The sequence below is a fragment of the Ochlerotatus camptorhynchus genome, unplaced genomic scaffold (genome assembly GCF_037179485.1).
Source record: "Ochlerotatus camptorhynchus isolate MF236.1 unplaced genomic scaffold, CSIRO-AGI_Acam_v1.1 ptg000274l, whole genome shotgun sequence".
Taxonomy (NCBI): domain Eukaryota; kingdom Metazoa; phylum Arthropoda; class Insecta; order Diptera; family Culicidae; genus Ochlerotatus; species Ochlerotatus camptorhynchus.
The window spans coordinates 3,883,093-3,904,792 of NW_027040763.1; the positions used below are offsets into that span (position 1 = coordinate 3,883,093).

At 39.9% G+C, this 21,700-nt stretch overlaps 4 protein-coding genes across 4 annotated transcripts in view; 3 read left to right on the forward strand and 1 right to left on the reverse strand.

The window, feature by feature from the left end:
* The window catches only part of LOC135705731 (E3 ubiquitin ligase Rnf121), a 598,717-nt gene that overhangs the window by 63,689 nt on the left and 513,328 nt on the right, over positions 1-21,700 (forward strand). The gene's annotated exons all lie outside the window — the stretch shown is intronic.
* Positions 2,562-3,254, forward strand: LOC135705809 (uncharacterized protein K02A2.6-like). The gene has a single exon (XM_065227660.1). The coding sequence runs from the start codon at positions 2,562-2,564 to the stop codon at positions 3,252-3,254; it is 693 nt and encodes a 230-aa protein (XP_065083732.1).
* On the forward strand, positions 3,278-4,006 carry LOC135705811 (uncharacterized protein K02A2.6-like). The gene has a single exon (XM_065227661.1). The coding sequence runs from the start codon at positions 3,278-3,280 to the stop codon at positions 4,004-4,006; it is 729 nt and encodes a 242-aa protein (XP_065083733.1).
* LOC135705812 (uncharacterized) lies at positions 5,439-19,807 on the reverse strand. Its single transcript, XM_065227662.1, has 3 exons — positions 19,757-19,807; positions 5,606-6,254; positions 5,439-5,548 (listed from the first exon to the last, which is right to left on the reverse strand). The coding sequence occupies exons 1-3, from the start codon at positions 19,805-19,807 to the stop codon at positions 5,439-5,441; spliced, it is 810 nt and encodes a 269-aa protein (XP_065083734.1).

Sequence of the window (21,700 nt, forward strand, 5' to 3'; positions counted from 1 at the left end):
TGCACTTTATTTCTTATTTCTGAGAAAACTGAACTCAAATTTGGGTTGATCTCATCCGCCGTGATATCGCATTGAAAGATATCGGCGCCGGTGGTTAGCATGATTACCTCTCACCCCAGCAGGCCTGGGTCCAATCTCAGTCAGCACCACCGGCATATTCTAAGGCATAACATCTCTAATCACGCCTTCCTTCGGGAAGTAAAGCCGTTGAGTAGATGGGTCGATTGGTAGGGTCCAGGTGTGGGAGCTGCCTCCCTGGCGTCGGTAGCATTGGAGCTAAGTACGGAAAACAAATCTCGCGTCACTTTTCAATAGGTTCTATCTACATTGATCGATTCTCTTCATCGACACTCTCTTTCGTAAATAACCCGGCTTCAGCAAATTTTTTCGGGATCAAGCGGAATGACATCCGAAGCCGGCTGCTGGAGAAGCGGGAGCTAACCCTGAAGGAGGCCCGCGATATTGCCGTGAGCATGGAGCTTTCTCGTAAGGGAGGAGCAGAGATCGAAGGCTGCTCGACCAGACAGGAGGTACATGCTGTGCACCACCCAACAGGTAAAAAAGATAAAAAGAAGCCGAGTGCAAATAAAAGTGCGGGTAAAAGTGCAAGCGATGGAAGTTGCTATCGCTGCGGGGACAGATCGCACTTCGCGAATGCGTGCAAACATAAGCAAACAGTGTGCTCGTATTGCAAATTGACGGGGCACCTCGCGAAGGTTTGTATGAAGAAATCCGCCGCCGCGAAATCTGACTCTCGATCGACGAACAAACCACATTTGGTCCAGACAAATTACGTGGACCAATCCGGTGATCGTCAAACCGTCGGGAGTGCGGTAGTGCGTGAAGTTTGTACGGTCGAATCGACGTCGCGTTGCAAGAAACTCGTGCTGGACGTGTCCGTGAACGGAAAGTACATTCGATTTGAAGTAGATACTGGTTCGCCGGTCAGTATCATCAGTGCGGAATGCCGGAACCGACTGTTTCCAACTACGCGGTTGCGTGAGTGTGATACGAACTTGGTTAGCTATTGCAATACCAGCATCGACGTGCTAGGTATACTTGACGCGCGTGTGGAATTCGCGGGAAAAACAATAACGATGCCGTTGTACGTTGTGAATTCCGGGAAGAACCCGTTGTTAGGCCGTGAGTGGCTGTAGGAGATGCCGGTGGACTGGAACAACATGCTCAAGGGGTCGAGTGTTGTGAATACGATTGCTGCTACTATTTCCCCGCGTCGTGATGCTGCATTGGAGGAGGTTCTTGGGAAATATCCGAAGGTTTTCGAGGACTCGATCGGAAAGATTTCCCACGTTCAAGCTAACCTACCATTGAAGAACGGTGCTCGGCCGGTGTTTCTTAAGGCACGGAAGATGCCTTTCAACATGCTGAAAGCGGTTGAGGACGAATTGGAGAAACTGGTTGCAGAGGGTGTGCTCACGAAAGTTAACTCCAGTAACTGGGCAACACCGATTGTGCCTGTGAAGAAGTCACAGAACCTGGTGAGGATTTGCGGAGACTACAAGCAGACCGTGAACCCGAACCTCGTGGTGGACAAGCATCCACTGCCTACTGTGGACGAGCTGTTTGCTTCACTAGCGGGAGGAATGAAGTTCAGCAAGATTGATCTCGTCCAAGCGTACCTGCAACTGGAAGTGGCTCCAGAAGATCGTGAAATACTCACACTTAGTACTCACCGGGGTTTTTACCGCCCGAATCGGCTGATGCACGGTGTCGCATCGGCACCAGCTATCTGGCAGCGGCAGATGGAGGCCCTACTGCAAGGCATTGATGGAGTAAGCGTTTTCCTGGATGACATCAAGATCACGGGTGAAAATGATGAAGTTCATTTGCGTCGGCTGGAGGAGGTACTTCGGCGACTGAATGAATGCGGAATTCGGGTGAACAAGGATAAGTGCGAGTTCTTTGTGGACAAGATTGAGTACTGCGGTTACTCGATCAATAAGGAAGGGATCCATAAGATCCGAAAAAAGGTGCAAGCAATCCAGGAAATGCCAAGGCCGAAGAACAAGGACGAAATTCGGTCATTCGTCGGATTTGTCCTGTATCCGCTTAACAACCTACTGAAGAACGATGTTCCATTCAGATGGACCAACCAATGCGAAGATTCTTTCAAGAAAGTGAAGAAACAGATGCAGTCCGACAACTGCCTTGTCCACTATTCTCCAGAACTTCCACTGCTGCTTGCTACGGACGCTTCACCCTACGGAGTAGGAGCTGTGCTGAGTCACGTGTACCCAGATGGCACGGAACGTCCAATCCAGTTCGCGTCCCAGACCCTGAACCGTGTGCAGCAGAATTATATGCAGGTGGACAAAGAGGCGTACGCCATAATATTCGGCGTGAAGGAGTTTTTCCAATACTTGTACGGACGGAAGTTCAGCTTGCTTACCGACAATCAGGCAATCTCGAAGATCTTCGGAGAGCACAAAGGGTTGCCGGTCATGTCTGCATTGAGGATACAACACTACGCTACGTATTTGCAGAGTTTCGATTACTAGATCCGGTTCCGGAAGTCTACGGATCATGCGAATGCTGATGCCATGTCGAGGATTCCGTTAGGAGTAGCTGATCCCCAGAATGAGATTGAGGAGTCGGATGCTGTGGAATTGAGTCAAATCGATACTCTACCCTTGACTGCTGCCGAGTTAGTTCAAGCTACGGCGGGGGATCAGACGGTGCAAAAACTGATACAAGGCATCAAGCACGGCCAGCTGGTGGAAGCGAAGGATCGTTTCGGAATCGAACAGAACGAATTCTCTTTACAAAAAGGATGCTTGCTTCGAGGAATTCGAGTGTACGTGCCTACAGTTCTCCGGAAACGTGTGCTGGATGAATTACATTCTACTCACTTCGGTACAACCCGTACGAAGTCGCTGGCAAGAGGCTATTGCTGGTGGCCTGGTTTGGATCGGGAGATCGAAGAATTGATTGCGAACTGCGCTGACTGCCAGTCAGTACGTGCGGAACCTACGAAGATGAACCTTTATTGCTGGGAATCACCAAGTGAACCGTTTCAAAGGGTCCATGTTGACTTTGCAGGTCCTTTCATGGATACCTACTTCTTCATCTACGTGGATGCGTTCAGTAAGTGGCCGGAGATCAAAGAGTGCAGATCCATTACGGCCGAATGCACCGTAAACATGTGTCGCAAGATCTTCAGTACGTTTGGCATGCCGTCAGTCCTGGTGAGCGACCATGGCGTCCAGTTTAGGAAGTTTTCCAGCGATTCCTGAAGATGAACGGTGTAGTTCACAAAATGGGAGCGCCGTATCATCCGGCAACGAATGGACAAGCGGAGCGGTACGTCCAGACGTTCAAGCAGAAATTGAAGGCGCTGAAGTGTTCCAAGTCTCAGCTGAACCTGGAACTGTCCAACATTCTTCTTACCTACCGCAATATGATCCATCCGTCTACCGGGAAATCACCGTCAATGCTCGTATTCGGTCGACAGATTCGATCGAGGATCGACTTGCTGCTGCCGAAGAATGAAACTTCAAGCAAGGCTGACATTGCTGTGCGTCAGTTCTTGGATGGTGATCGAGTACGTGTTCGCGATTTCTTGTCGAGTAACAAATGGAAATTTGGCAAGATCGTCGAGAAGGTTGGAAAGCTTCGTTATACGGTGCGATTGGATGACGGACGAATCTGGGAGCGTCACATTGACCATATCGTCGGTGTGGGCGCTAATTTGCGGAGCGATTCGGTGGACCCTCCAAGGGAGGAGTACATTGAACTCGACGAACCTACAACTTCGGCTGCTGCGCCAGTGGCCCAAGCTACAGCGAATCCTGTCGAGGAAGCTACTGGTACTGCACCGGTGGTTCCTTGCGCTACACCTGCTGCTGCGACGATAATGTCTACTCCTGGATCCCAGGAGCGTTCTTCGACTGTCGTGGCCGGTCGGTCTGCTGTGTTGGATGCTGCTCCGACGACTCTACGACGATCCAGCCGGGTAATCGTACCTCCCCAGAGATTGAATTTGTAATTTCTTTTGTATAACTTACTATAACTTTCTTTTTAAGTGTTATATCGTTATATTAACCTTGATATGTATACACCTATTATAACATTACCTTGCTCGCGCACACCTTGTTTCGTACATTCCTTGTTTCCGCGCGAGCACGTTTCGAGCTGTCATTAAATTTCTCTCGCCATGACGACATGTGCCTTCTGCGCGAAGAAGTATTAATAAGGAAAAATAGAAGGTTTAAAAGTGTAAGCTGTTGTGGTTTTATTTCCTTCCTAATTTCGGCCGTCACAACAAATAGTTTCTTGTTATCGATGTGTAGCCATATTTCTGATCGATTGGTGATAAAATTATTGAAATTGGACCAGGGCAGCTGAGTTATTAACGTTAAAAATCTTTCTTAATTTGTTACATGTTCCATTTCCGGTTTTCACAAAGTGTACCCCCATATAGAAATCAAAGACGTAGACCTACGTCAAAAAAAAATCATGGAAACTGCAATCATGTTTTTTTAATTCGATCAGCATTATACGGTACCGCCAGATGTGGTGACATTGGACTACATATATTAAATCACGTGTCTTGTTAGGTATCAAAAAATATACTGTTGATCGAAAATTGTGTGGTAGCGTGGTAGGTATTATTGTTTGTGACAGTAAAATCAAATCGGTGTAGAACTCACAAAATCGAATTCGTTTTAGAGGTACATACGCAGTAAATAAGAATATGCTTGAAAACCTATAGAAACCCAAACAAAATATGAATGATTCTAATTTTCATTGATAAATACCCCAGAATTTTGTACCAACTAGTCTGACACTCCCTGGGTTTAAGTTTATATATTTCAAGAATCTGGGAGAGAAACCGGTTGCTTATTTTATTTTATTACTATTTTTATTTCAAAACATTTGCATTTTATCAGAAAGAGAAAAGTTATACAGAATTCATATTATTGCACTGGTTCGTCAAACGTTTTATTTTGCCGATCGTTTTTGCTTCCGGTTACCAATCCCGGCCTTACACAAATTTTCACGCTAAGTTTTTCTCAGCAATGCTTCTTAACGTTTTCGTTCCTTGGTGGCTTCTTTTAACTCTTCAGCTTCAAGTTTAGCTTTTGCGCGTTGATCGGCTTTTGCTTTCTTCTCAAGAATAGCATTTTGCTTTTCAGACTCAATTCGTTGAGGTTCATTCAGTCATTCTCCCGCTGTTAGGGCTGGATAAAACTGGCGTTTGTAATTTCGATGTGTCTTTGCACGCTTCGGAGTTGCGGGACACTGCAAAAAGGATGATATACTCGTCTTTCTCTTCAATGTCCATCTTTTATCTTCACTCTGAACAAGAGAATGATGAATAGTCTGGGCATGCTCAAATGACGGGTTGTGGATAGTTTCATTCAGCACATTGACAATGTTCTTCAAAACGTAACTCGATTTAGGATCAGTTAGGGACGTTAGCGTTGACGGAGTATTATCATACGATGCTCTTGCGTTAGACACATCAGGTGAATCGATTCCAAATGGCCCGTCGTTTTCAAATCGGTATCGGCCATCGGTAATGTATCTGAAAAATAATATCTCCATGGAAATAAGATGCTATAAATCTAAAAATACTACTTACCTATTGATAACTCGACAAGTTCAGTTTCTCTTTGTTCGTCGTTCAAGGCTACAGGATCACCGTCCAGGGTAAGTATTTCTATAGTCTGTGGAATTTGGTAATGAAATGGCTTGAGGAGTGTCTCATAAAGCGATCGTATGACTTGTTGATCCTCAGTCAGATCCGTCGTTGACATTATTCGATGTAAGTGAGCGGTTCCGATACTCTCCACAGCTTCGTTAATCGTAGTACACGCGATCAAGACTGATTTTTTCACATAAAGAGGTGAAATCAGCATAACTAGAGTATCTTCAATGATCTCAATCGAATTATTCGAAGTTGGAAAAATGGTGCCTAGCTGAGCTGGTGATGAATTTATCGGAACATTTTCACTCTCTGTAGCTATGTAGCTACAGACTGATGGTACAGACGAGGACGCTTTGGCTATGCATTTGCTAGAATCCACGTTTTCGACATTGAATGGGTACAAACCGCACACTCTGAAACCATTTATGATGCTCTCTTTCTTCATTCCACTGTTCATAGCATTCTGAAGGACAGGTCCGAGGTGCAGCAATGTTAGTGTTTCACCATCATTTTCACAACGCCAATCCGAAACCGCCTTTTTCCAAGCATACTTCAGTGGCTTAAATATCGCCACATTAGCTGGCTGCGTAATTCTGGTGGTATTAGGATAAAGGGCCACTAGAATAACTCCCAAGCTAAGGCAGAGATCCGCAATGCTAAAAGCAGTGTGCGATGAATATCCATTAGACAGACTGATGCAAAATTTGACTTTTTCGCTCCACAGTACTTAAATGGTTTCAAATCGGATCCTGATAAGCCTCCCAAAGTTACAACTCATTTGGTTAGAAACAGACTTCGCACAAGCCATTTGAAGTTTACATGTAAATTACTATGGGAAATCTCAACTTTTTGTTCATTACCATCTCGTCTTTTTCCATATTAAACTGTGAAACAAATCGATACCCATTCTTATAGAAAATTTTTTCAGCTACAACCTTGCTGAAGATCGTTTCGATGTAAAACGAGACAGGAAAAAGTTATTAATTATTTAAGAGATTGGTAAACTTATGACATGATCAAGCAGCTGCTCTGTAGGCAACTCTGTATTTTGCAGTGTGACATAGTAGTCATGATTTTTGTGTCCTATTCAACGCCCAGAAACACCAATTTTGCCTGCTGAGCAGTTGATTGAGCCTGATCATAAGACATCAGCGCATTGAACCATTGAAAACTTTCGATTATTTCATTTAATCACAAAGTGGTCTTCAGCAAAGTTGTACAAGTACAATTGGAAGTTTTTGAAGCAGACCGATATGGTGAATTATTAGATAGACATGAACAAAAATCTTGGTTTTACCATAGTAATTCCCATACAAACTTCAAATGGTTTGTGCCATCTCAGTTTCCCACCAAATGGGGTCAAATTTTGAGAGGTTAGTCAGGATCCGATTTGGAATCGTTTAAGTATTGTGGAGCGAAAATTTCAAATTTTACATCACTCTAACATCCATCCACTAAATATATCACCGGTAATTCCACGGAATGCTTCACGAGAAATGGATGGAATATATTTCGAATGTTCAACTCAAAATTCTCTACGTCCATCCATCATTTGTTGCTTCTTCCTACTCTCCAGTCAGGCTTGAAGGTACGCAGAATTTCTGAACGAATCCTCTTCTGCGGCAGAATGATGTCAGGTTGAACTACGGATCCGTCAGCGCCGAATGTAAAAGTACGGTAATATTTTGGTAAGCGTTAGCATATGTTCCACTTCATATGCGCTCCTGTTTCCCCGCGATGCCAGAACAGCTTTTGTTGTGGGGTGCTAGAAAAAGGACGTCTCGTCCCCATTGAAAATTCATCTTGGGTCATTTAGGATAAGCAAAAGGTTATTTTCTTTGAAGTAATCTGTGATTCTGCTAAACCAGCCACGGATATCTCCTTCAGACACCTTTGCGCTGGCAGACGATATTTTCTCAGGTGTTATGAGCTTGATTAACGGATGCCGTTTCAAAAACATTTTGAACCACTTCAGGGCAATGAAAACATTAAATAGGGATTAATTATACTATAAAATTATAACAACTTCAATCAAATTTACCAGGAGCATTGTGTTTGAATGGATTTGGTCTTTGGTCTTCGTCGAGGAATCTCTTGATCCTTAAAAACACAGCCTCTTTCACGATAGGAAATCCTTTACGTTCCAGTTCCTTTATCCATGAAATCAATTTTCCTTCTTCATCCGTCGAGAGCACAGTTGGGGGACCACTTTTCAGTTTCTTTGACCACTTTTCACTCAAGCAAAAATTAATCGAAGACTCCGGAACACCGTACAATTAAGATGCCTTGTAAACGGATTTTCCGCCAGCTTTCACCGATTCGATGCATGTTTGCATCGTTTCTTCACTGTAATTAGTTTTGTTCCGAGGTATTCTCACTATATTGTCAGAATCCATTCCGATTGGCATCTTACTTTCACTGTTTTGTAAATGAAAATATGACAGATCGGGTTCAACTATGTAAACATACAAGATTAACACAATTGAAGGGAGTAGAAAACTACACGGTAAGAAAAAAGTACCCAAAATTGATTTCCTTTCACTCATCACGTGGCTTTCGTGGGGCTAGGTAAAATTAAGTTAAAGAAGAAAACTCAATTTTGAGTAATCCTGATCATGAATCCACGTTGACCAAGTTGACAAAAAAAACATAAAGGAGCAGACTGGAACCGAACCATGGACGTTGAGATTACCGGGCCCGTGTGTTGACCACTCGTCTATCAACGCTTGTGAAAATCAAATGGTTAAAAGCGCATAAGAGCAACCTCAATGAAAATAAACTTATATTTGAGTTCATTTATTATTTCTCAATAGTTGAGTAAATTTTAACCAAAACCTTTTTCTGATTCACTCAACGGCGGACCTCACATGATAGAACCCAACGTTGAGTTTTTTTTTAAACTTAATGTTGAGTATTTTTTTCTTACCGTGTAGTATTTCAATGTATTAGTGAAATGACGTCATAATACAGGTACAATTTAGGAAAATTTCATATTTTAGGATGGATAAATTTCTTATATCTAGTGAAGTATAGATTTTCAAACAAGATGAACACATGCCGCCGTAATAGGCAAAATGTTATGTCTGTGAGCCTATTGTTGCGGTATAGAATTTACTGAAGAAATCAATAATTTAATTCAAAAAATCATTTGAAAACAAAATAGCACCTTATTATATTTTTTGAGCTTTTATATACCAAATCTCATGATTGGCTATTTTCTTTCTCAAAGTAACGAATCAGTAAAAAAAAATGGAGACGCACAATGGCTCTTTATGGAAAAGTGTTCATTAGGAGACTAAATTCATCAAATTTCAAAGTTATTCATCGAACAATGCTTTTAATTGAAATGAACTTTCATTCGCATCAATGTTCACCTCCAGGGTACCGAGAATTTTCGGAAAAAATCGATATGTAATCACATACCGCAATAATAGGGACTACCACAACAATTGGTCGTTTTCCCCTACTTACGACAATCCTTTTTCGTATAAATTTATTTTTCTAATCCACTTTTATTTTAAAATAACTGAATGAACTAAATCTGTTAACAACTCCTCATACTTCCAAATTTGTTAATAGAAGTGTTGACAGTACTATTCTTCGAACACAAACCAAAGATTGTTAAGTGCCACTAACCATTATTTCCTGCTTGAATTGAAATAATTTCGCAAAAGCTATGCAGAATACAATTCACCCCACACTTCTCATATACAGACACCGTTGAATAGATCTTTTGAGATCCGATTCGGTCTGATTTGTTTTATGCCATCCAGAAAAACTATCCATCCGTAGACCGTGCTTCCCTCTTCCGAAAAAGTCAAGTGTCAACGGACCCCCACTGGAATCAGCTGCAGGGTCAATTGGCTGAGGCTGTGGCAAAGGACTCATAAACCGCCTCCAGGGTATAACTCTTCGTTGTTTTTACGGCGACAGTCGTCGAGACCTATAGTCCATTCACCACCATCGTACAGATTTCCTGTGTCAACCAATCTGCACAAATTACCAATATACCGTGACAATGCACGCTGGATCCGGGTTTGAGTAAGGGTCGCCGCAGCGGACGAGAATCACCATTCGATGGTCAAATCCAAAATTATCTTTTGCACACCATATAAATAGTGCGGTGAATGGCGGTGAGTCGCGCGTGACCCAATCTAGTGGGCTGCAAAGTGACCCAACTGTGATGTTGTCTTGTGATGTTGTTTGACTGCCATGCGCAGCAGGCTGAGATGGTCGAGGTTTGCCGAAATTAAAAACAACCAAATTAACGGAAAAAAACACGAGCACTTTCAATAAAATCGGGTGACCGCTCGTAATAAATGATACCTTTTCCCGGTCAGGGACGTGTCGGTGGTCGTTGGTGCACGGCGAATCGCAGCAGGCCCGTGTGACGACGCCACACTAGGCAAGGTAATCAACCAAGGTGAACTTGGATAAGGGTTAACCCTTTTCGGCCCTTAACGATGGCGGTGAAAGGGATCTTGGATCTAGTGATGTTCGAAACGGTTCTGCGAATGAAGGTTGTAATCAAGCTCATTTTTCGAGATGATAAGCAAATTTCGATTATGATTGCGCTGAAAAACACTTGATGATAATTGTTTTCCTGATTGTTATTCGAACAATCGCAATTTGATTTCCTAGAAACGCTTGTACTGATTGAAAAGCAAGACAATCTCGACCAGAACAATCCATTGGTAATTACGAAACTGTCTGATGATGCGTGATTTGAACCAGCAACAAATTCGCTTCCTAGAGTGGTTAGGTAACATGGAATACCTTCGAGGCAAATTATGGCAGCAGAAAAAAGGGTCATCCTCACTCGTGACGCACTTTGGTGAAGTGGTTGAATGATTCGGTTTCAAGAAAATTTGCATAACTTCGTTATTGATCTCACTGTTCGATAATTGGGTGGATGATCTTTGCCCTGTCTGCCAACGAATCAAACTGCGGATGTTAACGAAACCGTTTGCTTGAACCAATTAATTCATCAGCCTTGATCGACATTCCTCGACCAATAATCCTTTCGCCTAACGCACTTCTAAAGATTCATATCTCCCACCGATTTCTATTGCCTTAACATCTACCATGCACAAACCAACCAACCATCACATCCATTTTCACACCAATTAAGGTCAATCTTAGGCAAACGATGGACGAGTGATGGATAATGGTGCGGACACAAATCGATCGGATCAAAAAAAAAATCCAGCCTAGCGAAGATCACCGACAACGGAACGGAAGAAAAAAAAATCGAATCAACTCAACTAGACCAATTTGCATCGGTATGTACAAGTGCAACCACCATGTAGCACTATTTACCAGATTTATACACCACTGAAACTGAGCTGTGGTATGACTAGAAAAAAAAAGTCTCAATAGGCAGATTTGGGCACAAGCTCAGTGAGGTAACAGGTTGAAATTTGCAAACAGGAACTATGGTTGTGAAGAGCAACTCCATTCTACCACGCCTCGGTGTTTTCGAATGGAGAAAATGCAGAAGCACTTGAGAGCAACCCCCTGTCGTTCGGAAATGCTCGGATAGTATCCTGCTGAGTTGAGTTGAAGGTGATTTCATTTGAACGTTGGTACATCAATTGCATGAGCAAGCATGAACCAAGTTGACCTAGAAAATGTGGGAATAATGAGATTTTATATGAGCAACGTTCTAGGCAAAGAAAACTGAAACGATGAAAAATAGTGGCTATATGGAGACAATAAAAAACTACATTGGATACATTCCTGCCATTCCTTTGTCTGCCATAGCTTTGCAATCAAGTATCATTTTCAACCCCGAATATGTTTGCACCATTTTGGCATTTAATTAAACCCTTTTAAACAGCTCTATATTTACTAAAATGGGCACGATAGCTTAGTGGTTATCGCTATGCCTAATTCTATCCCCATTGCTATAATAAAACTTCCAGCAACGTTTACCGCACGTATCCTATGGCTTTACCCTCCCCCACTGACAAACTTCCAAGCTTCTGTGACACTTATGAAAGACCGAGTTCTCTGCATGTCTCTTAAGTAAGCGTCCAACTAACAATCCTTCCCATGTTCAGCAGTTGCAGGGGCGTGACCTGGAAAGCTCTCGATTGTCTTCCGTCTAAAAAGAGGCCGAGATCAGTCCCACATCTAGGTCAATACGGTAACGGACGGAGGTAGCAATACTTTCAAACAATGGTCTAGGGCTTGTAGCCAGGCATGGAAAAGCATTCGTGCCTAAATTTCCTGCATTCATTTACATTAATTTACCTCTAACTTTCTTATCAACAGAATTAAGAAAAATTACTCAGGAAGATTTTTGTAGGTTTTAATATTAACTACAGTTTTTTTTTAAATAACAGCTTCGAGTTGGACACAGATCAACGGTGGAACAAACTTAAGAATGTGATATCAGAAGCAGCTAACGATGTACTTCCAAAGGGAAAAAAGGAACCTCAATCACCAAACGCACTAATCGAGCACTGCAAAGGAAGCTGCACAGACAGCGTTAATTTTCGGATGTGGATAGATGCCATCGAGAAGTAGTATGGGCCAGAAGCGAACTAGAAAGAGTAAAACGGGAACACGTTTGGAAAAATTGGAGGCAATTCTTCGAGGAGATTGATAAGGTTTAACCTTTTCAACGTTTGAGATGCACGTATAAATTTCTCAAATAACATAAAAAAGTTCCAAATGTGAAAATCTACTACAAATAGTGTCAATCAATTCAAATGGCTAGAGTTAGTGTATGATTCTTTTGTTACAGACCATAACATACCCGTCTTCCTTAAGCTGGTGAGTACATCCCTGCACCATCAAAGATGGACATTGAAGCAATCGTCCAAGGCTTCAGAAGTGGTACTCGTCCGGAACCAGACGGTTCAAATGTGGAATGGTTGAAAAATGTACCCGAAGAGTATATGAACGAACTTCATACAGTGAATGAAAATATTTGGATCGAAATCAAGGCTCCTGAAGATATTTCTGAAACAATTCAGATATCGATTCCAAAGAAGCCATATCCTAAGGAGACAAGTGATTTCCGTAAAATAGCTCTTTGTAACGTGTTTTACAACATTGTAGCCAGCTACCTACTCATAAAAATGGATTAAACCACCGAAGAAATACCATCAAACCAAGCTGCATTTCTGAAGAATCGGTCCGTGGAAGACCACACTTTCTCCTCTAAAAGGATCATGAAGGAATGGTGGAACAAAGGAGATGAACTCTTTGTACTCTCTTTGGATATCGGGCAAGCTTTCGATTTGGTGGATAAAAATTCATTAGTTGATGCCTTAAGGTTCATGAATATCCCAAAATGTTTAATCAATAGAATTATTAAATTGGGCCTGCATGAGAGAACGTCTTTGAGGTGATCAAATAAAATAACTCCTGAAGTACTGAAAGGTAAAGCAGTAAAGCAAGAGTGTCCCCTTTCCCCCAGACTCTTTACCATAACACTACATGATGTACTGAGTCGCTTGACAGAACGCTTTCCCTACATCTCATTGGGTCGGAATGAAGGAATGTCACCACCAGTAATTTTCGCATACGCTGGCGACATTCTGATCGTCTGCAGCAGTATGGATCAACTGGATGAAATCGTACGTTTTCTGAAAGAGCTCTTAGCAGGATCAGGATTAATTGTGCATTCCGGAAAATCAGAGCTCATTGTAAGGAACCCACAGTCAAACAAGATGGCAGGTGAAGATACGTTCAAAATTACTGAAATGGAGTTAGAAGCTCAACCAATCATGAAGTACCTGGGAATATATCTCACCACTACGCTAAACAGACCGGACAATTTAAAGAAAAGGTGCTTGCAAGAAACAAGGGCAAGTAAAATGATTATTCCGTTCTTGCAACGGTAATTTTTCCCATCATTGTTTTTGGACTAAATACTATGGCACTGACGGTGCATAATTGTAGAACCATTCGAAGGGTGCAAAAATGGTACAAATCTTATGGAGGCAATGAGGAACAAACAACGAGGAAGCTGATGAAGGATCGTACTATTGAGAAAAAGTTAAAATTTACCGAATTCTCTATTGGGGTCATACGCTGACGACGAAAATCAATTGCTACAAGCAGCATTTAACCTTCGATTATCAAGTCCAAAAAGATTCTGAAAACCATGTGATACATGGTTCGTAACATTGGACAAAGAATTACAGACAAAAGCCGACCTCGAAGGAATACTACATGACAGAGATACTTTGAAGAAAGAGGCTGCAAAGTTATACTTATTAAATGAAGCATCAGATAGCGAGATGTCGGTAAACTCACTTGGTAGTGATGAATCGTCAAATGAAAGCGATGATGGTTGGATGAACATTATCAATGATTGAGGCAATAAATACGATGGAAATAATAATGGAAAACGATTAATTTATGTTGAGACGGCTGAGGTGTTACAGTAAGGCTCATTTCCTTTTTCCAAGCCCTTTTCCTCTTCTTCCCTACCCTTCTTCTCTTTTCAGAAAGCGAGTAATGGCACTATAACCATATGCCATATACCGTGCGGGACCAAAATCCGTACAGCACCGAAATCCGTACACCCTGTTGAATTTGGTTATTAATATGCTTCATAACAATGTAAATATTATACATGAATACATATTCATGTTCATTCATGCATTAGCTTGATGTTTACGTCAACAATTAAGCAGTATGTAATGCAATTAAAATAAGAAAAATAAAAACCTTATCACGTGTTGGACATTTCTGTCAATCGGTTGCGTTCTTAACGATTTTCTAAGAAAATCCCTCGGATATACTTCCAGTTGTTAAGCGTATTTAAGTGATTTTTGCTAGTAGTTTCCTGAAGGTCGATCGGAAAGGTAAGTGTTTATCGTTTTATACCTCAATTCTAAGCAATGGATTATTCATATGGTATTTATTTATCAAAATTAGTACTGTACGGATTTCGATCCAAATATAACAGCTGATTCTAAATCCGTACACTTGTGCATTAACAATGACGACTCCACTATATCCAATGTTTTTCAGCAGATCATGGAAGCTAAGTACACGCTGGAGGATTTGGAGAAGACTGTGGTAATGATGCATGCGGGGAATTCTTACCGAGAAGCATCCAGGGATTTTTCCGTTCCATTCACCACCATAAGAGATGCCGTTTTGAATCACTACTCTCTTATTTTATTCGTATTGTAAATGTTATATTATTAATATCTTTTAATGAAGAGCGTCAATAACCAGTGGAAAAGGAAAACAACGCAGCTCCCCTACAGGATATCACCAACACGCATATACAAATTACAGAGAGCAAACAGAAATGGGCAAGAGAGCATTCCCAGCAGTAGCCACCAGCGAGGAATGGCCGGAAATATACATGAAAGTAGAACGGGAGAAAATTGATAAAGAGAACGCAAAGAAACAAAGGATTAAAGAACGACAAAAGAAAAAGGTTGAGCGAGAGAGGAAAAGGAGGAAAAAGAGGAAGGAGAGGAAAGAAAGTTGGAATCAAGAAAGCATTATAACTTGAAAAGGCAATGGCAACAATGGAGAAGAAGCAGAAGAAAGCTGCGGAAAAGAAGCAATGGAAGATCTACATTTTTATTATTATTACTCTCTTGACGTTTTAAATTAAATTAAGTTTTAGTCGATAACTTACCAATTTTATTTTTCATGCATAAAACGAAAAACTAATCCTTGATGTCAGTTCATTGTCTTTTTTGTTGGTTTTTAAGATGGTTGTATTTTTTTTTTCACTTATCCGCTATTATAGAGCTACCATCTTAGGAACCGCTTATTCTATCGCTTGATGCCAGTGGGTTGGTGGAGCGTTTCCATTATCGGTGTATTAAAGATGTTTCGGCAGTCTTCTCTTCAGTTTGCTATTATTGATTCGACAACATTGTCCAAGCTACACCGCCCAGTTTAGTCCCGGTTAATAATGTTTTGTAGCGTTGAGCTCGAGTACCACCAAGTTCCAAAGTATGGCGCATCTTGCACGTTATCACATGTCAATTTTCAAAGACCTCGAAGTTGTGATCGGAGGTAAACTCTAGTATTAATATTAAACCCAAAGCACTGGTATAGAATAAAATTTGGAGGAAATGAATCCTTAAACATGATATTAGTTAGCATAAAAATCTAGAACCGTCACCTTCTTAAGTAAAAAGAAATTAGTTACCTTTCCTTTGAATCGATTGGAGCATCAACTAATCTAACGCTGATATCACTAGTTAAAAAAATAAAAGTTAAACAAAATGCACTTGATTGGAGTCAAATTTTATCACGTAAAATTTTAAAATAATTAATATTACTTCATTACAGCCGGAGATATTTGTGTTTTAGTAAACAGGTTTTTTAAAGTGAGATTCCATTTTTTAGCTATATCTCCAAAACTATCCTACTGAGATTTTTTTGACTACATTTTTGGATTCAGCGTACGATTTTACATGGGAAATGACCTTCAGCGTATAAAGTTCAAATATGCTGTAAACTAGTGTATATAAACGAGTATTGCTGTTTTGGACTCCTAGCCAAGCAACTTCTAAAAAAATACATTATTCAAGATAGCAACATGTTTTTTTTTCATTGATTTGGATCGATTCACATTCATGTACGGATTATGATTCATCCTCAACACAGTGTACGGATTTCGATTCAAAATTGTACGGATTTTGATTCAATCGTAGAACGCTGTACGGATTTTGATTCAAGATAAGTGCAATTTAAATACTTTTTTTCTAATAACTAAAGGTAATTTTAAGACCTGGTGTTTGCAAATAATGGTAAAGTAAAGATAAATGTATAGGAAAAAGATGAGATACAGAGCATAATGTGATAGCATTATTAAATATTTACCATTAATGATTATCTCGTGCTTAGGTGTACGGATTTCAGTCCCGCACGGTAGGGTTAGGACAAAAGTTAGTGCTCAGGTCCCAACCGCTAGAAGAAAATGAAGCATCACTTAACCTTTTTAGACTAGATGCTTCCAACGATCAATGATGTATAAATAACAATATAACGGAACGGTATGGTACGGTATGTCCACGTTTCATCCATTTATTGGATTCTGAAGCATCGTGTTTACATCTTGGATTTCAACAGGCCCAATGTTTCTAAATTATCTTGCCCCTTAAATGGTGTGCAGTAGGTCTGGCCGTCTGAGTTAAAAATAAATCGTGTGTTCCCAACACCTCTCACTCTCTGCACCCTTGCTGCACTGACGTAAATGGCTAAGTATATTTGTAATAAAGTTTGTTATAATTTTCAAATATTGCCGTTTACATTGCACTCGCTAATAAGAAATTTTATTTTTTCTGATTTTAAAATAGCATAAACATTAAACTTAGCTATATGAAAGTAATAAATTTAAGTATATGTTACAAAACAAAAATACGATGAAAGCGATTCATTGATTGCATATGCACTATTTGAATTCTAATATAGTGTTAGTTGCACATTTTGTTTGGTTATGCGTTGAGATCTGTCTCCCACACCATTGCAAATTAAAGATATATTCGCGGTTAGTTTTGATTGCAAATGTTCGACGGTTAGTGTTGCAATTTTCCATTGATCATTTTAATTTGTATATCGTCAAAAACATATTGTCTTCCACAAATTGCAAAATATTAATTTGAAATGGTGCACGTCAAAATTCAAAGAACGCTACTAAACTGATAATTTATGTTTTTGGATTCCGTTCATGAGCAAATATATCATTGGTTCACACTATTATTGCGCAATCGCCCCTAGATAGTTAAAATCTAGCTAAGCCTTTTGATCAGAAGCGTCTTGCAGTAACAATTTCAATTTTATAATGCTAGTTGTGCATTCTTAATCACCAACGTAACATTTTCAGGTATTATGGAATCAATGTATAGTCGCTTTGGGCAAGGTAGTTTGATTCGACTTGCGAAATGAGGCCCCTGGATTTCCATCGAATTAGGGAGAATCAAGTTAAGGAGAGCTCGAGTAAGGGAGAGTTGACTGTAATAATTAAATTAATTCTTAGCATCCCAATCAGAAGAGAATGCTTTAAAAAAATAGGAGAAAAAGCACTTACTTTGGTCTATGGATCTAATAAAAATCTCCCGTTCTTAATTTTTTCGTAGAACAATGCATCATATACAAATGAATATGTTTGATTTTTAGTTTATCATTATCAAAAAATTAATAAATATCCTTCAAAATTTATTTATGGGCCCAATATTAGGGACACTTAGGCTGACATTAGGGACATTAACCTTATTAGCCCAATACCATGTGAAAAACTTTTCCATAGCCCTTAAAAAATTTAAATTCTACGACCGGATCAAGACTAAAACAAAACAAAAAATAAAATTAAATTAACCGTTTCATTTTTCGTGCTACTAATGCTAACAAACTTAGTTAAAATGTTGTTTTAAATTTTATTCTAACAAATTGTGTAACAATTTTATATCAAATACCATGATGATTTTTTATTCCTCATTTCACCACAGAGCTCTTAAAACAAGATTATATCAACGGTTATTATGTATAACATAAGTTGATATAATCACGATATAATTTTGTTAAAACTACTTTATACTTCATTTACTACTTACACATACTTACAGCATACACATTTATGATATAGTGATGATGTTCAATATAAAACTGCAAGCAGACACGTTTCCCGAAATCTTAACGTAAAAGAGCTGCATGACACTATTAATTACCTCTCACTCCAGCAGGCCTTGGTTCAATCCCAGTCGGCGCCGCCGGGATGTTCTAAAGGCATAACATCTCTGATCACGCCTTTCTTCGGAAGGGAAGTAAAGCCGTTGGTCCCCGGTTCATGAGTTGATGGGTCGATAGGTAGGGTCTAGGTGTGGGAGATGCCACTCTGGTGTCGGTAGCATTGGTGCTGAGCACGGAAAACAAATCAAGGGAAAAAAGACAACAGTTTCACAAAGGGAACCAAAGTTTTATGACAGCTGACTTGTTTTCAGCAACAACACATATCTGTTCGTCGAGAGTCCCTTCTGTCGAGACTCCTTCTGTCCAGAACAGGCCTGTCGTGCTGATTGCTCATGGTTACTCCAAGAGTAATCTGCTCTAAAAACCTAATATTATTTTTAATAAATATAAAGGGTGTACCGTTCAAAATCCGCACACACTCAAATTGTTCTAACGTTTGATGCGTTGGTTAAAACTAATTGAAATTTTGCGTATACATAATTTAATGTGTATTTTTTACACTCTATGAGTTGATTTAGGTGAGGTGCGCAAAAGTTTTTAAAAAGGGCGACGAAAGAACAGTGCGTGCGTGAAAAAGTTTTGCACGAGTACTTTGAGAATAAGTTTATATGGACGGTTTTCGGCTCAAGCAGTCTCAAAAAACAGCAAAAACGTTTATTGCTTCAATACCCGACGGTTTCGGTTATATATTTAACCTTTTTCAAGGATTAGAGGCAACGTTCATTGTTACAATATGTCGTGCCCTACATTTTGTTGTCCAACATAGTATGGTACCCACTTTGGTGCAATATTTTCGATTTGTGTGTGCCGCACTGTACATTTGATCAGAAACTTTTTCCGTTAGATAAAAGCTTTTTTATCTCGTTTTACAATAGTTGATCTATAGATTTTAAGCGCAGGCGTTTTATCGACATCTATTCTGACTATTAGAATAAGGATCGCATTGCGTAGGATAAATAAATCGCATCGTGCCATCGAGAAAAAAAAGTTGGGAATCGCGAATTCCACGGTGTCTAGTATCATAAAACGGTTCGAAGAACGTCTTACTGTTGATCGGAAGCAAAGATACGAAAAAAAATCTGTCGGGTCAACGAGAACGATCACAAACGCGTTGTTGGGGCCTTTAAACGGAAACCGAACGCATCAGTTCGAGATGTGGCTAAAAGTTGCATGTGAGCAAGACTTTCGTGCAGAATACCAAAACTCGAGGTTGACTACGTACAGCCGTGCCGGGAAGTTGAACGATCAGAAGTTAACGAGACCACAGGCGGCTTCAACCAGATTCCAGGAAACCTGCATTTGACTGCCAAGGATAAGTGTGATGTTCCCGAGAACCTGCAGACCCAGAATATGTCGAAGTTCGCCAAGAAGTTCTTAATTTGGCAAGTGATTTGTACTTACGGATAGCGGAGGCTCTCGACGGTCCGATGATCTTCTGGCCGGATTTGGCATCATGCCACTATACGAAGGACGTGCTAGCGTGGTATAAGGCGAATGATGTCGATTTAGCATAGCATAACATAAACCAGGTTGCACAATGTCGTATGTGGTACGAGCTCCAAACTTTTGTTAAGAAGGAGACCATCCATTGCTGTTAGATAGTAATTTGTGATTAATTACTACCTCTTAGATAAAGGATGTGTCTCCCTTCAAAAGACCAGAGCTGTCCTGGCCACGTCCTTGCATCTGGTGGGCCACTATGAAACCTTCTAAAATGACCTTAAGTGGTGAATAATGTAATGTAGACGAAATTAAGAAAGCAAGGGTTAATATGCAAAAAAAAACTGTCTGTTCTGAGGTCGTGCAGAACCTTATGGCTGGGGTTAAGGTCAAGGTTCGCGCATTCGAATATAAAGACGAAATAAATTAAATGAATGATACCAAAACTAACTTTAATTGTTTGTTTTTAGTTTCTGAAAATTTGGTGATAATCGGATAAAAACCCGAATTTTGAGAATTAATTTTGTGTGTGCGGATTTTAAACGGTACACTCTTTAAAAATTGATATAATTTTGTAGAAGTTCCGATGAATTTATGGAAATGCCGATAATTTCAAGGAAGTTTCATAAACAAACTGCGAGAACATTATGGCAGTTCCGAAAATTTTTGGAATATTTTGGAAACTTCAGGGAAGCTAAAAAAGCATCAAGGAGGATCAATTTGCTTCAGGCAAACTGCATAAAGTTTTAAGAAGTTCTGAGAACTTCAGGAATATTTAGGTAAGTTCAGTGCACTTCAGAGATGTAGAGCAAACAAAGAAAATTATTGATTCCAAGTACCTCAGAGAAGCTGAATCTAGAATTTTGAAAATTACAGAGATCTTATGGACAGTTCCAATAACTTTACGGAAGTTCCCAGAACTGCAGGAAAGTACTGACCTTCGAGGAAGTTTCAAGAGTAAGCATATGTTAAGAAAAATTCGAAAATTTCAAGAACCCTAAAAAAGTTTCGATTATTTCAAAGTAGTCCAAAGAACTTAAGGAAACTTTATTGAAAATTTTGGAACATCAAAGAATCCCAAAGAACACCAAGAAAGTTTAGTGGATTTTTAGGATGGTTCCATTTATTTCAGGGCAATACCAAGAACATCAGAGAGCTTTAGGGATACTCCATGATCATTAAGACAAATCAAAGAATCTATAAGGGCAGTTCAATAAGTTTCAAAAAAATTGCAGCAACTTTAAAACATGAGGAAGTTCTGAACAGATTTTTAGGGAATTCCATGATATTCATGATAGCTTAAAGAACTTTAGGGTACAACGGGAACCTCAGCGAAGATCAGTGAACTTCTAAAAAGTTTGGACATTTTAGGAAGGTCCATTATATTCAGGGAGTTTCTGAGTACTTCAAGGGCGATCAGAGCTGTTCCATTAATAAGGGGTAAATTGCAGGAAACTTCATAGATATCCAAAAAAGTACAGGCAAAAAAATGTAGGTGAAGTTCCGTGAGCTTTTAAGAAGTTTACAAAACTTATAGAAAATTTCGGGAACCTCAAGAAATATCAAGGTTGGCAATTTAATTAACTTCAGTATAATTACTGGGATTTTTAAAATATATTTATAAATTCGAGGAAGTCCAGAGAATTTAAGGGAAGTTCAGAAATCTTTCTAGCAGTACCAATAATATAAGGAAATTACATTAAACAACAGTAAAGTCACTATTGGGAAAATTTTAAAATAATGATGAATTTATTTCCATAATTAAAGGAATTTTCATGTGCACCAGAAAATATTTAGAACATAAGTTAAATTGAAGGAACTTAAAGATTTTTTTTTCCTAAGGTTCGTTTTCCGACGATCTTGTTTTCCGTGCTGAGCACCAATGCTACCGACGCCAGGGAGGCA

What these genes read in the sequence shown, in the direction of transcription:
- LOC135705809 (XM_065227660.1), top strand. Translation starts at nt 2,562, where the DNA reads ATGTCGAGGATTCCGTTAGGAGTAGCTGATCCCCAGAATGAGATTGAG.
- LOC135705811 (XM_065227661.1), top strand. Translation starts at nt 3,278, where the DNA reads ATGGGAGCGCCGTATCATCCGGCAACGAATGGACAAGCGGAGCGGTAC.
- LOC135705812 (XM_065227662.1), bottom strand. Translation starts at nt 19,807, where the DNA reads ATGCCAAATCCGGCCAGAAGATCATCGGACCGTCGAGAGCCTCCGCTA. An exon ending in GTCGAGAGCCTCCGCTATCC is followed by an intron (nt 6,255 to 19,756) that starts GTAAGTACAAAT and finishes AGAATTACGCAG; the next exon opens with CCAGCTAATGTGGCGATATT. An exon ending in ACTTGTCGAGTTATCAATAG is followed by an intron (nt 5,549 to 5,605) that starts GTAAGTAGTATT and finishes ATTATTTTTCAG; the next exon opens with ATACATTACCGATGGCCGAT.